The following is a 16,273-nucleotide window of genomic DNA, read 5'->3' as shown; positions in this document are numbered from 1 at the left end:
AAATGGGGACGTTATCTTGTGTGTGAGGCTCTTCCCGTTTCCTGAAGGTGGGCTGAGCAAAGGAGCGTGACGCAAGAGTGGGCTGTGTCCCTGATGCCTCTAGCGCCTCTGCCGCCCGGTGAATGATCCCATTAGCGGCGCAAATTCGAAGCGGCAGCCGGGGTAGCGGCGGCGGCTGCAGCGGAGGCTCTGTGCGCCCCAGTGCTGCCTCCTCGGCGCGAGCCCGAAGCTGAGCACAGAGGTTCAACCGCACCCAGGCTCCGTCTGTCTTTTCAAGCTCTTCATGCTACCCGACTAAAAGAAGAAAATGGGCACGGGGGATTTTATCTGCATTTCCATGACCGGAGGGGCGCCCTGGGGGTTCCGATTGCAAGGTGGCAAGGAGCAGCAGCAGCCCTTACAAGTCGCTAAGGTAGGACCACCAAAGATGGGCTATCACACCTTGTTCTGGGCTGGGAGAGAAGGGATAAAAGCAACTTGGTGGTGGTTTATTCAAGTTCTGATTCAGAGGTCTCTATATTAGTTTGATTGTGATGCTGACGCTGAATTCTTCTTGGGTGTGGGTTTTTGGTTTTTTTTTTTTCCTTCAGAAAAACTTTGGAGAGTAACATATAGCACATATGTAATTAATCAGTCATTAATGGGGTGGAGAAAGAGTGCTATATTTTATCAGCTGAAGAAAAGCCTAATCAGCTGCTTCTCTGGCAACCAGCAAGACACTTGGGAACGTTTCTTCTAGGCAGTCTTAGAATCCACAGTTGTTACTGTTTCATGTCCCTTTACTTGGCTCTGGCTGAGGAGAAACGCTCAGCTCAGTATAACCAATTGGCTTGGCTATTTTGGGGACTCTTATAAAGTATCGTTAATGACATTTATCATACAGCATCCATGAGAAGGCCATCTTGGGGCAATAATTTTTTAAAATATGAAGATCTCATAAATTTATTTGAAAGAATATTCTTTTAAGGATTTGGCTTATAAATGCAAAAGTCTAAGTATGTGCATTCATCTTGTTAAGTGCTCAAAATAAAATTCACAGACACTGGAAATATATTGTAAATAACTTAGAGGTTAACTTTGAAATGCATCTTATAATGATTTAAAATATTTTAGGTGTTTTTATTTCCATTAGATTGCTTTCTTTCTTAGCTCAATATGCTTACCAGTTTGCTTGAGGGGATCCGGTATTGTCTAATTGTGATTCAGCTAAAACCAATTTTAAAATACATGAGAAAAAGCAGACTTTTACCCAATTTTAATACTAAATTGAAGTACCTAGGAAAGAACGTTTGATTAATTTTCTATTTTATACTTACATTGAAAATGGATCTAGATCCTCATGAAATATATGGACCGTAGGCCTTTGTAGTTATTCTTCTTTTCCTTTGGCTTTTTTTTTTTTTTAATTTATGTTCACTGTGAAGAAAGGAGTTTCTTTGAAATTTTCTGCACCCAGGCTTCCTCGGAAAATCCTTTCAAAATGTGATGGTGGAATCCTGCCACCTAGTGAAAATTTCAAACATCAAGGATGAAGCATAAAAGGGCAGATGAAAAGCAGACATTTTTAGAACTGAAAAGTTTCTCAGAGATCCCCAGTTCAACCTGCTAATTTTAGATAAGGAACGAACCTTCCAAAGCTAAGTAACCTGCCTTGGGTCTTTGGTCTTAGGTTTGGAACTGGCAGAGTGATTAAAAGGTACAAAGGTTGTTGGTTTCATTGTTTTTCTTTAGGAGTCAATGGTAGGCAACATCAGACAAAATATTAATGCCTAATTCAGCATATGTAGAATTCATGAGCCCGAAGTGGATTTGTCCCGAGTCTAGAATAGCAGTTGGCTGGCTCCTGTCACTGAGATTTGGGTTCTAATTCCAGCTCTGATCTAACATGCAGCCGGTCCTGAGACAGATCACTCTTCCTAACTCATTTGGGGGCGGTGTGTGTGTGTGTGTAGAAGAAGAAAGAGACAAAGATTTTGAGTGGGGTGGGAAAGAGGAGAAGTACATTGGAAACTGGACTCTACCATTAGTGAGGTTCTATTTGTTTGAATTTTCTACAGCCCTATTAGTATACAATTTTAGAATCACTTGCCAACCAGTTAAAATGTGGGGACAGAAGTGGCTAGAAGCTATGATTCTTGGTAGCTCTTTCATAGCCATACCTACAAAATAGAATGGGTTTTCCTCAGTTCTTGATGTGCTTATTTCAAAGTGGCACCACTGAGTGTTGATTTTTTGAAGAATTGAAGCAAATTGCTCATAAAGGGTGCTTTGGAGGCGTTTCTCTGCTGAAAGCTCTCTATTATCAGGATTCAGAGAGGCTGTTAGTTCGAATAAGGGTCAAAAAATTCATTCCTGCTCTCACCAAAATCATCTTTCCTCAAAATCTAGGAAATATATTTTTAGTTTTAAAAAGATCATTATAAAAAAGCATCAGGATGTTTGCTTTAATTTTTTTTAGTTTGTGTTACTATAAAGTTACTGATTTAAAATATTATGAAAGCACCTGGATGTTTGCCTTAACTGTTGTGTGTGTGTGTGTGTGTAAAAGAGAGAGATAATCTATAATTTTTTTTCCACATGTAAAAAGTGACTAGAGAGCCTTCTAAAGAAGACATAATTTTTAAATTACTGTAGCAATGCCCACCTTTCTTGGTCTGGTTTTATACTTAATTAAAAATTATTTATATTTATTACTAGCATTATTTGCCCTAGAAAAGCCTTGGAACAAAGTGTTTGTCACTCTCTATGTTATCAAGGCCATAGCCTCAGTGGGATCACTGTTTTTCATTCAAAACATGAAGTCAACTTGATTCCAGTAAAGGTCTCTCATTGAGATCAAGGTAATGTATATGTTGCTTGATTTTCTCCTTTTCCAAGGAATGGTGAAAACTTACTAGAACCAAGTTACCTCCAAGTAGGAGGATGTGGAGGAAGGAGATAGAAACGCTAAGGAGGGGATGATTGCTGGCAACCAAAATTCTCAGTTTTGAAGAACATGCAAAGGAATAATTTGGGAATTGAAGAGAATATTTTCAAAGAAAAGAAAATTTCAGACAGTGCTTAAATGGGTACCTTTTAAAATGGGTATGCCACAAAGAAGCTCTATAGATAACAACAAATTTTTGGTTCATTGTAAATACCTAGTATTTAGATTTTCAATAATTCTATATAGAATGAAAATTTAGCAAGCTGAAATAGCAAAAGAAAAACTAGTCTAATATTATTAAGAATGATCAGAAATGTAATAGCTTTATAATTCCCAGTAAATATCCTCCTAGTGACATGTTTAGTCATTTTTGAAAGATATTCAAATGTTTTTAGTATTTGGCTGGCTGGTTGAACTGTAGGTGAACCCCAACTTTCAAAGATCACTGTAGAAATATTAAAGATAAAATTTTTCATTGATATGGAAACTCAAGGCCATAAAATTCTGTTTTGTTTTCAAGATAAATTGAATTTCTAAAAGGCCCAAAGAATCAGTAACATTGTCCAGGTTTTTAAATGTGTATATATCTTTTTATTTATGTTCTAAATACATGTGATGGGAAGCAAACATTTCTAATACACTGTAGTAAGATAGTAGTCTTGCAAGGTATATTTCTAAGAGATTACCCACAGAAAAAAATTTATACAGCCATAATTACAACATAAAACCCCACTGTGTGTGTGCAGATGTCCTTATAAAAAGTTTGTTAGCACTTTTACTTTACAAAACTCTATTTTTTGGAACATGTACTTACATGGCATGTCTCTGGACATACTCTTGGAAAATCACTTCAGAATATTGCCACATAAAGAAACAGGGAGAAGTTTTTGTTTTGCGAACAAATCTTATGAACCATTTGGAAGTAACTCACATTTTGAAAATAAAGAACAAAAAATGTTTAGACTGTTTATTCTTCATGAGTTTTAATGTTTAGAAATGGAAGCTTTCTTCAAAAGTATAGACCACTATGATACTTATTAAAATGAATTTTAATTCAGAGTTTCAAATAGCCATTAAAATTTAGATGAGAAATTACAATCATCCATTTTATGCGGGTAAGTTGGAGTTAATGATTCTTAGCTATTATTGTATATCCTCTTTTTAAATGTCTGAATATAAAGTATTTAGGCAAAGTACATTCAAATACATAATTCATATCCCTTAGTGCCATCAGGGAGATATCAAAATGCTTCAAATAGAATAAATTCAAGAAACACGGTGATTTCGAAAGGGAAAAATAGGAAATATTTGATGTTTGAATACATACCTTTTGGGATAAATCCTCCTTACTACATATGGAAAGCTAGGGATATCTTTATTAGTAAATATGACTGATCACTGAATTTTTATTGATGTTTTGAGCACTTGCAAGAAATTTTAAAAACATCTATACTTATAGAAATCCATGCACTCTAGCTAGATCTATTAAGCAGATGTTACATAAAATTTTTATTTTGGACTTGCATGTTTTAAGACATCACTGTTGAAAGACAATGAGATAAAATAATGACCGTGACTGTGCATGAACTTTGCCATTATCTAGACAGAGTCCATATGGAGCTCACATTTATCCTGTGCCAGGAACCGTTCCAGGTGCATCCTTCATAGGATGTCTTCTCTGTCATTGCAGTTGGTAGCCTGCCTAGTGCCTGTATGAACAGTGGGATGGAGGTAGGGAGAGGCAGGTAGGGAAGTAAAACTGGAGAAAGATGGAGCGGGGGGTGGGGGAGGGAAAAGGAGAGAGAAGAAGAGACAGGGATAGAGTGAGAATGAATGGACAAGTAGGAACTTTCATTCCTCTGGATGAATTCTTCCATTTCCTCTGGATGAATGACTGTCACAGAAAGGCATTGGTGGGACTTGAGCCATCTTGCTTGGCCTACCTAGAAAGGCCAAACTCTTAGCCAGGGCCAGCAGGAGTAGGCTGGCATCTTGAGGAACTACTTGGGCCTTGGAAGGGACAGAGAAGTGTTGGGCAGGAGCCCTGTTTCTTCTGTTAGGGAACTGTGCAGGGTGAAACCCTCCTGGCTCCTAGAAGAAACCACATAAGTGTCCCAGCATTTGGACACCAGCTGCAGAAAGGACAGTGATGGCCACTAGACATTAACCAAAGAAGTACAAAAACCAACAAAGAGAAATGCTACAACGTTCACTTGTGAATAAATAGATCTACCTTCCCCCTCCTGCTTCAGTCTTCCTTCCTGCCTTCAACCTAGGAGGAGTAGGAGGGAAGCTGGTAGAGAGCAGACAACACTCTCTGCCTCTTGCCAAGCCCTGGAGCCAGGAGCCAGCTACCGTACTTAGGGAGAGAGCTTAGAGATAGATGTTAGATCAAAGCTGTATTTGGACTAGACTGTTTTAATAACCAAAAGCCACCAAAAAGGCATGGGATCTGAATTATTAAGGGAGGGATTTGGCTTTATGGCAGTTGAAAACAGTTACTGGAAGAAATAAAATAGTTTCATGTTTATAACCAAATGAAAGATACTTCTCAAAAACATCGATTCCGTAACTCAGGTTCATATTATCAATCACACGTACTTGATGTATGTTAGCTTGGAAACTTATCACCAACTGGGACTTCCCTGGCAGTCCAGTTGTTAAAGAACTGTCTATCATTTAGTAATGCTGAAAATTGCAGTGACTTCAATACAGAATTGTATCAAATAGAATGTCACCTATCTAAGATTTGATCTTTAAAACCATTTGTAATGATTTCTTCATTTATTGGGCCTGAGGACAAGGATTACAGGAAACGCATCTCTGAGCTAACATGCAATGAGAGACAAGACTGGAAAGGGAACTGGCTTACTTGTAAATAAACCTGAAAAATATATGGCCTCCAATGTTTATTGTGTCTGTTCTAACAGATTCGTGAAGAAACCAAATGCCATGAGGTTTTCGTAAAAGGAAATGGAGAATGCATGCATCATCTTCATTAAACAATCTGAAAGAATAAACAACTTCATGAAGTTAAAAGCTCATCTGAGAAACAGAAATAATGTTAGATCTTTGGGGGTATTTCATTGTTTGACCATCTCAATGAGAACATATTTATAGTATTGAATTACCTTAGGCACTTTATTTTTCTGAATTATTTACCATTCTTTTCTTATTATTAAAAAGCAGAGATGGCCACATTGTCAACAAACTGTGTCTTCAAAGTCTTTGTGAACTCCATTGGCATGTGGCAGATCATCAGCCACAGTAGATGCAGTTTGGTGTTACGATGGTCTGGCTGTAGTTATCCTTAACTGGTATATACATATGGTGTGTTTCAGATAAAGTAAAAAATGTGGTGGATTTACTATTCGAAACATTATAAACACAAGATGTGTTATTTGATTATGTAACAAATAGTTTTCCTATCCATTGGGTTTTGGTTTCCATAATCTTACTCACCCAAGACTAACTTTCCCACTTTGGAAGTAGTGTAGGTACTACAATGATAAAACAATGTTGTGGATGAATTTTCCTGAACTGAACTATGCGCTTATCTTCTATCTGATCCCACTTAGTCTATAAAGTGTGAGTTGCTCAGTCTAAAGTGTGAGTCGCTTAGTTGTGTCTGACTCTTTTTGACCCCATGGACTGCAGCCTGCCAGCCTCCTCTATCCTTGGAATTTTCTGGGCAAGAATACTGGAGTGGGTTGCCATTTGCCTTCTCCAGGGGATCTTCCTGACCCAGGGATTGAACCCGGGTCTCCCACATTGCAGGCAGGTTCTTTACTGTCTGAGTCACGAGGGAAGCCCAAGAATACTGGAATGGGTAGCCTATCCCTTCTCCAGGGGATCTGCCTGACCCAGGAATCAAACTGGGGTCTCCTACATTGCAGGTGGATTTTTTACCAGCAGAGCTACCAGGGAAGCCCCATGCTTCCTTTATCAAAACTTACATGGCTTGAATTTCATCTTTTGGGGATGCATTATTTTTTCCAGAAGAAATCTATAATAATGGTCAGAGTATCATTTTCCTCCAAACATCTTATTGCCTTTAACAGTACCTTCTGGAGATAATTTCAAGAAACTCATATTGATACTTATGGATTGCTGGGCACTTCTTTAATCACCTTTTAAATATAACGAGAGAACTCAGTGAGGTTACCCCATTTAAGATCCCATTTCAGAGGCAGAAAGTGGTTAAGTGACATCCTCAGGTCTCGTAAGCAGTAGAGCCAGACCTGGGTTTGTCTGTCTCATAGTTTAGAGCCAGTTTGGCTCCAGGGTATGTCTTCTAAGCTTCTACACACGATACTTTTGGGTTAAGTGTAGCTTGAACAGCTGGTTAAGACGAAATGAAGGACCTAAACAGACCATGGTGGAAAGATTGTTGTGGCCCCGTAAACCAAACTTACTTCTTCTGTTCTGACATTAAGTATGTTATAATTTAAATTAGTGTCAGATCATTTTATTTGTAGCTTTTATTTCTGGAACAAATAATTTAGGAAATGAAATAGAAATAGACTAGAAACTTTGATAATTCTGTCTTCTGAAGAACAGATTACATTTTTTTTTTCTGATCAGATTTCCCATGTCTTCTTAACAAATACGACTTGCTCCTTTATTTTTATTTTTGGCTGCACCAAGCAGCTTGCAGAATCTTAGTTCCCTGACCAGGGATTGAACCTGGGACCATGGCAGTGAAAGCACCAAGTCCTAACCACTGGCCATCAGGGAACTCCCATGCTACTTTATTTTGAAGCAAAAATTTCTTGCAGTTAAGACCATGCTTGAGAATTCTGTCATATAGTTTAGGGCACATTGCGGTGGGAACTGAGTTCCGACTTCACCTCCTCCACGGCTCACTCACTTCCTGCTCCATATGTGATTACTCCTGCTCCTTCAGCTCAGGCCCTCTGCAACTGTTTCTTAGATGACTAGCTGGGCATTTTAACTGTCTCTCTGCTTAGGGTTTCACATTCCTCAGGTTCATGCTACAGTGAGCTGCCGGAGAGACTTTTCTAAATCACTTGCTATACCACTGCTTAAAATACTTCAAAGTCTTCCCATCATAGTCATCAAAATAACCATAATGTTAAAAAAAAAATCTTCTGTAGATTTAAGTGCTTTATATATTATATCATTCACAATATCCTTAACTATCCTTTAAAAAAAAAAAAAAAGATGAGAAAACTGAACCTTAGAGAAGTTAGGTGAGTAACTTAAGGTGGTAGAGCAGGTTCAGGCATCCAGGATGGAGGCCAGTGAGGCACCAAAGCACAGGCTCTGAAGGGCCGCTGGGACTCTCTATATCACTGCGACGTGGTGTATAGACACCGGGACTCTCTATATCACTGCGACATGGTGTATAGACACCGGGACTCTCTATATCACTGCGACATGGTGTATAGACACCGGGACTCTCTATATCACTGCGACATGGTGTATAGACACCGGGACTCTCTATATCACTGCGACATGATGTATAGACACCGGGACTCTCTATATCACTGCAACATGACACCAGTATGTATTAAGTGTGAGTTCTTATAAAATCAGCCATATTGATGACATCCTGCACCTCTTTTGCCCTTCTTTTCATTTTGCTTTTCTCTTCAATTTAACTTGCCTAAAAATAATGCACTGAATGAATTTTATATGAGGCATTTCATGAACCTCTCCAAGAATTTTGTCTTTGTTAATCCCTGTTAGAGCTGGTACTTCATCAGTGGCCTTATTTACATTTTTTCCCCATAAAACACTGATTTTTTAAAAAATTAAAGAATTCATTTATTTTGAGAACCTATCTCCAGTATTTTTCCTTATTGGCTTTCCAAAGGAGTAGTTCATCTATTTCAGTATTGAAATAGAATCAAGAAAATAGTCCAGGACATGCCAGAAACATGTTCTTTAATTTAACTTCACAGCAAAACTCCTCCTCCACATAGTTTGTTCTAATATTATTTCTACCAGTTTCCTAGTTCTTTTTTCTTTACATCTTCAACAATATTTGCTGATAAAAATACATCTTAGTTTGTTGCCCCTATTGTATTATTTTAAACAATTTTTAAATGCATCCATGAGGAGCTTTCTAAACATTATGGTTTGGTTTAATTCTGTCATGTTTTACATTGAGTACTGCCTGACTTCAGCCATTGTTGAAAAAATAAATTTGGAAGTTTTTGATGCTTAGTTATTATATATCTTCTTAGTCCTGACTACTTCACACTAAGTAATATCATATAGCACAATAAGACAAAGTTCCTCTCTAACAACAGTGGATAGAAATCCATATTCTAAATAGTGTTCTTAGTAATTCTGAATATTTCACCTACCTGTCACATGTGATTAAATAATAATTGTATTTAATCTCACTCCATGGCTGATGAAGAGTTTCTAAAGGAATATAGAGGAGGGTCAACTCTTTTTCTCTTGTGGCTGAAATGTAAGTGTTATTTTTAATCAATAGTTGCCTTTCAGGAATATTTTAAAACTTGTGCCATTTTGTGAGAGTTAAAACTATTGCTAGATAATAACATGGAAATTCATTGAATCAAGCACCATAAAACATAATATACTACAAAAGAAGGAACATATGAGGAAGCTTCTTTCCCCTCTGCCATGCTAGGAGGTGAACCTATTCAGTGGGGTCACGTCAAGTACTGTATGAAATTCCTAACTGTCCGGACCAGACTGGACACAGGGTACTGATGTCAATCCATGATGGTAAAGAATCTGCCTGCAGTGCAGGAGGCTCAGGTTTGAACCCTGGGTTGGGAAGCTCCCCTGGAGAAGGGAATGGCAACCCACTCAAGTATTCTTGCCTGGAGAATTCCATGGACAGAGCAGCCTGGCCGGCGGTAGTTCATGGCGTTGCAAAGAGTCAGACACTACTGAGCGAGTCACATTTTCATTTTCCAAACATTAGAGCTCCTTTTCATTTTGTAGTTGAAAATAAATGTACATGGAAGTTCTGGTTGGCTTGGCAGATATGGAGGGGAGCCTTCCAGGCACAGGGCGCTGCGGGGACAAGGCTCTAGGACTGAAGCACGCTTGGCATGCTCAAGGAACTGTGAAGATGCCAGTTGCGGCTGACACCATTTCCATGAGAAATGGCTCTGAGAAGTCCAGTCTTTCCCAGTGATAAAAGTGAAGAACTCTCTCTCCTGGGAACGCTGACCATGTGGTTATTTTCCCATCTTTAAATGATTAACACACTTGTCCCAGAGAACAACTCTAAGCTATCATCTTCCTGTTTCATTTTCATCCAGCCTACTGGCCATTCTTTAGAAAACTTTATTTAAATGAATAATTACTACCGCCTCTTATGTAGATGTTTGGTTAAACATTGTATTAATCTTTTCCCTCCTCTGAAATTGATTCTCCCAGTGAGATAAGAAGAATTTAAGAAGTGTTAAAGAGAATTTGATGTATAGATCCTATTTATTTTGACATCAATGTCAGACCTAGAGCAGATAGTTTTACTATATTTTCAATTTCATTTCTTCCTCAAAAAAGAGATGATTTTATTTAGATGTTATTTGGAAACTGACCCACTGAAAAGATGAAAGCATTTTAATGCTAGTTACCACTTACGGTATAGCTTTAAACAGATTTTTCTGAGCCTGTTTCCTCATCTGTAAAATGGCATACTATGTAATGGAATTGCTGTTTTTACAGAAAAAAAAAAATGTCACCAGTTTTACAGGTGAGGCATCTGGAGAGCCAAGCAATCAGTTAATAATATGTCTTGTGATAATTTTGAAATGTTCTATGTTAAGATCATATTTGATACATAGTGATCATGCAGTAAAGGAGTCTGTCATTGTTATTATAATTCTAGTTAGAGGAGGAAGTAACTGTCTTCTGGGCTTCCTTAGTGCCTCAGTGGTAAAGAATCCACCTGCGATGCAGGAGACCTGGATTCCATCCCTGGACTCCATCCCTGGAGAAGGAAATGGCAACCCATTTCAGTATTCTTGCCTAGGGAATCTCTTGGACAGAGGAGCCTGGCAGGCTATAGTCTGTGGGGTCACAAAGAGTCAGATGCGACTTAGTGACTACACAACAACAACAAACTGTCTTCTACACAATTTTTTTTTTTTTCAGAAATTAAGAAAAGCAGTCCAGTCCCTTTTCTCCAGATACCTAATGAAAGTTAAGAGCACAAAAGCTAAATAAACTATTTGTGATGATTATTTTACCCAGGGAAAAATTTCAGTTTTAATAAGATGCAACATTTCACAAAATGTATGCAGCTATCAATTATGAATTGAGATTGCTTTCTTATGTAGTTTACTCAGGTTGAGGCAGTAAATCCTTAAGTTATATGTTTTACAAGGCCAAATAAAATGATTATCCCACTTAAAAATAGTACACTTTAAAAAAAAAATAGTACACTTTTTTTTTTATTGGACTATAGTTGATTTACAATGTTGTGTTAATTTTTCCTGAGTACAGATTTTTAAAAGGAAAATACCTCAAGCCATGAAGAATTAGTCACTTATAGTGCTGTTGAGCTCTGTTTAGAGTAAGTCAACTCTGACTCTTTCAATCATCTTAGTCTCTGCGCCTCGGTTTTCTCATTTATCAAATGGGGATAGTGTTAGCTCTGAGCATTGTTTTCAGGGTTGGAAATCGCACGTGCAAATTACTTAAAACACAGGAAACATTCAGGTGTTTTAAAAAAATTACTACTACCACATCTGTGGTTATCCCAATTTTATTTAACCAACCTTTATAAAATTGAAGGGTTATCTGCTGTCTTCCATGCAATGCTTTTTGAGATCCGGATCTCTGTCCTAAGAAGGGGCTTCTGCAGTCCTCGGGGTCTCTCCCTGTGAGATGGCATGTAATGGTTTCAGAATGTGGCCTTATGCTCACTGAGTAAGCCACTGCCCTTTCACTGGAAGCAGCATATGGAAACCATCACGAAGAGAGGGAATCATTTCAAGTGCTTTGAAAATATAAAAGAAAAATAAATTGTTCCCTGGTAAGTAAATATAGGACACTGATCTCTGAATAGTCAGGAAAACTCTGTGCCAGGGCCTTTAGGGGAAGGCTAATGAGCCTTTCAATCCCTCCCCAGCCTCCACCTCCACAACGCTTGTCTGCTAATTAGAAGACGTTATTACTATATAAGGCTGCTTTTTCTAAGTAAATGATAATAGTTACACTCTTGATGTTTTTAGCTTTTCAAACAGTGGAGAGTTATTTTCATCAGTCAAGATGAAGCTAAAATGAAAAATAGTTTGTGAAAAGCTTAGGCTTTGGGAGTCAGATACGACTATAACAGTCACCTTTATTTTTATTTCTTTCATGAAAAGCATAACATTTTCCATGGGATGGTGCTCAGCATGACTGATATTAGGTTGAATTGCGTAAATATTATATTACATGTATTGGCTGCTGCAGAGAGTCAAAACGCAGTGATCCATTTTCAGGGCTCCAATCTTTTGGCCGCCTGCCTGCCAGATGGGGAAACGTTGATCAGAACAGTTTCATCCTGAGGCAGAGCTGCAATCTGAGAGAGGAAGCCCGTCGTTGTCTGCTTCCTCCGAGCCAAAATGGCCATGCGGCTTCATGATGAGTGAGTTATCAAGGGCTTCCTTCAGCTGCGGGCGCTGGGCTGAGGGTAGACGTGAATTCAATTAAGGACCCCATTATGATAGTTATTCCATTCTGTTGTTCATTACCGTCAGCTACTCTTACTCTCAGCTTCTTTTTTTTATTTGAGAAGGAAAATCCCTACTTCACGGCCCCCATTCTCTTCTCATTCTTTATCTAGTTCTTTTTACGTCTCTTTCCCCCTATAGCTTCCTAAGCAAATTAAGACACCAAATGTGATATCGCCTATCTGCATAAGAAAAAAGAATAATATCGAGTGTGTGTGTGTGTGTGTATCTGAAAGAGAGAGAAAGAGACAGAGAGAGAGCACAAAAGAGAAAGCTGTATATAAGTCTCTCTTCCTTAATTGATTTTCATGGAAAGGTAACAACATGCTGGATTTTTCAATTCAGAGCTGAACTAGTATGAACTAGGTTGGAGAATTACTTTCCAGGAATGTGTTTCCATGGTCCAGTCCTTCACTCCGAGAAACTCCTTTTCAAGGTTTTAGGTCCTTTGCCTCCTATCGTTGTCTCTGGTCTGAGCAGCTTGCTTCGTCCTGGGAGGCGGTTCTCATTTTCTCCTGAACATGACATGTTTATTCTTCTCCCAGGTCTCTGTGACTTTGACCTTGATCTTTTCTGCAATGGAATGTTTCTCTGTATTTATTTCTCCCAGTCCATAAAAGGTATGCAATAAAGACTATTATTTTTTACCTGATTAATAACGTTTCTCCTTTTTCATTTAGTAAGGGATAAAATCACTTTCAGTCGAAAACAAGGACTTATTGTTTGAGGAAGTTCATGAGTTTTGTCGGAAGCTTTAAGGATAAATGTTTTGAACGATAAAGGTAAATGAATTGAAGTTCAGAATCTGTATCAAAGGCAAGTGGGAGCCAGGAGACGATTCTGCTGCAGGATTAAAGAGGGTAAAGGGCAGGCAGAAGGGGTCTGTGGTGCAGGTTAGCACAGCATGTAACAAGGGCATTCTTCCTTTAGAAGTACTCACGTTACTATCAAACCACAGCTCTTACTCAGACCCCAGGGTCCTGGAGCCAAGGTAGCAAAGGGTGGCTTCAGATCACAGTATGCCTTCTTATTTTGTACTTAACAAGCAAATATTACTATTCTGATGGAGCTAATGGCTGTGATAAAGAGGCCTGTTGCTCATTGGTATCTCTGGTTTAAAAATTTGCATTTTCCATGCTTATATTGTCACGTTTGCTCTTTGAAAGCAGGAGCCTAGCTCTTGTATCTCCTAAAACAGGGCTCTTTAATGTGGATAACATACATACATGTGTAACTAGGGACTTAAATCCGCCATGTACTTACTGAAAAGTTGTTGAATAAATGGATGGATGAGTAGATGTGTATCTTCTATTCTGTAGTGTGAGGTAGCAACTACTGGAAAGCCTGATTTTGCTGAAGCTTTATCTGGTGTTTTTTTAAATGAGCAGTTTGTTTAAAGAGTGATTATAAGGGTCATATATATGCTTTGTAAGTGTGTGTGTTCCTATTGATTTGATATTATCTAGTAACCAGATGCCAATTTAAGAGGTTCAGTGAAAAGATCATTGACCGAACTGGAAATCAGGAGACCTGAATTTTAGGCACTGGTCTAACTTGAGTTTACTCTGCTACCTCAACTAAAACTCTCTGACTCCCCATTTCTCTACTTATAAAGGGAAAGATTTATTGATAGAACACATAAAGTGCCTTATAGCTAGAATCTACTTCAAATCAAGAAGATAATAGATGAACGAAAACACCCATGAATGGTCATATTTCCTCTGTTAACGTGAAAAAATAAAGCAGTGTTTTCTGCAAAAAGGCAATTCTTTATAAGGCATTTCTATGGGACTGAAAGTCTCATTTCACCAAATCATAATTTGTAGGATATATGTGTTATAAACAAATAAGCAAAAAATCTCAAATGACATTGATTTAATGTGCTTTTTTGCTATATTTTACTTTTTTAATAATGAAAATTGTATTGCAGTGAGTTACTACTGAATTCAGCATTTTCTAATGTTTTTTTAATAAACGCTTTATTCTTTCCCTTTCTTTATTACTTTTCTAAATAAAAAGATAGTTCACTATCATACATGAATGTAATCAACTATTTTAAAAGTATCACTAAGAATTCGTGGATTTAAATAGAACTGATGTTTTTATAAATCTAATTTCTTTTTTCAAACTCTGGATCTGACATGATTAAGAGCCTTTAAGTTTGTTTTTCTTACCCTACTAGAAACTCCAGGTAGAGATTAGGTAGAGATTATCTCACAGAGTAAAACCACTCATTCTGACCTCACTGGACTTCTATGACAAATTCTAATTTGATGGAGAAGAGGGAATGTGTTTGATACTCTTCATCTATTCTTTAAACCCCTCTCATTTGGGTAAACTGTGTCAAAGAAAAACAAGAGACAGTCCTTGGTAAACCTGGCCTTGATTAGTTTACTTCCACATCTCAAAGTGCAGTATTTTGAATCCAATCATAGTTCCTCCCCACAGATGGATTAAATTCTATATTAAAAAAAAAATTAAAATAGCTAGAACTGCAAATGGCTTTTATTTTTAGGTTATAAAAATGACATATTGTCATTGTTAAAATATTCAAATATTACAGAAAAGGATAAAAATAAAGTAAAAATTATACCATCCAGAAATAGCACATTATTAACGTTTTGGTGATATTTTCCTTAGTTCCCTCTTTCTCTTCACACATGCCAACTTACAATCACACCTACATTCAATTCCATGTAAATGAAATGGTACTAAATGTATTCTCTTATTAAACACACAACATGAACATCTTTCTGTGTCAGTGAGTCCCAATTTACATCATCTTTTTAGTAACTGCATAGTGTTACATGTATGGATTGGCCATAATTTCTGTAACCCATCCCCTACTGAACATATAAGTTATTTATAATTTTCCACTCAAATGAATACTTTGCATATATAAAATATGTTTGTGTACTTATCTGATCATTTCTATAGAATTAATCCCTAAAAGTAAGATTACTACTCTGAGAATATGCTATATATTTTTTTGGTGAAAATGAAGACTATCTGAATTAATTTGGGGTCAACTATTATATATAAGGAGAAAATTTCTAATCATGTACATGTCACTCATTAGTATGCTGCTGCTGCTACTGCTGCTGCTGCTAAGTCGCTTCAGTTGTGTCCGACTCTGTGTGACCCCATAGACAGCAGCCTACCAGGCTCCCCTGTCCCTGGGATTCTCCAGGCAAGAACACTGGAGTGGGTTGCCATTTCCTTCTCCAATGTATGAAAATGAAAAGTGAAAGTGAAGTCACTCAGTTGTGTCCAACTCTTAGCGACCCCATGGACTGAGCCCACCAGGCTCCTCTGTCCATGGGATTTTCCAGGCAAGAGTACTGGAATGGGGTGCCATTGCCTTCTCCACATTAGTATGCTAGTCAGTACAATTCCTTTTGGCAGATAAATATGTAAATGTCAAGGTCATACAATCTAGGTAACATACTTTCACTTCAAAACACTTAAAAAGGACACCTTATCTTTGACAAAGGAGGCAAGAATATACAATGGATTAAAGACACTCTCTTCAACAAGTGGTGCTGGGAAAACTGGTCAACCACTTGTAAAAGAATGAAACTAGAACACTTTCTAACACCATACACAAAAATAAACTCAAAATGGATTAAAGATCTAAACATAAGACCAGAAACTATAAAACTCCTAGAGGAGA

General features: G+C 37.7%; 1 protein-coding gene across 3 annotated transcripts in view; it reads left to right on the top strand.

Annotated features, from left to right (window-relative positions):
- The first annotated feature begins 48 nt into the window (after nt 1–48).
- The window catches only part of SYNPO2 (synaptopodin 2), a 219,016-nt gene continuing 202,791 nt past the window's right edge, over nt 49–16,273 (top strand). The window contains exon 1 of one of the 3 annotated variants that reach the window (XM_070371932.1): nt 49–412. In XM_070371932.1, the coding sequence (XP_070228033.1) occupies nt 308–412 (105 nt within the window). In that variant the 5' untranslated portion in view covers nt 49–307. The remainder of the gene's footprint in view (nt 413–16,273) is intronic. The other 2 variants (XM_005898068.3, XM_005898069.3) reach the window with 2 other exon arrangements.

The sequence above is a fragment of the Bos mutus genome, chromosome 6, assembly GCF_027580195.1.
Source record: "Bos mutus isolate GX-2022 chromosome 6, NWIPB_WYAK_1.1, whole genome shotgun sequence".
In the NCBI taxonomy this organism is placed as follows: domain Eukaryota; kingdom Metazoa; phylum Chordata; class Mammalia; order Artiodactyla; family Bovidae; genus Bos; species Bos mutus.
The sequence above is the reverse complement of the archived record's forward strand: the minus strand, read 5'-3'. Positions and strand labels throughout refer to the sequence as shown.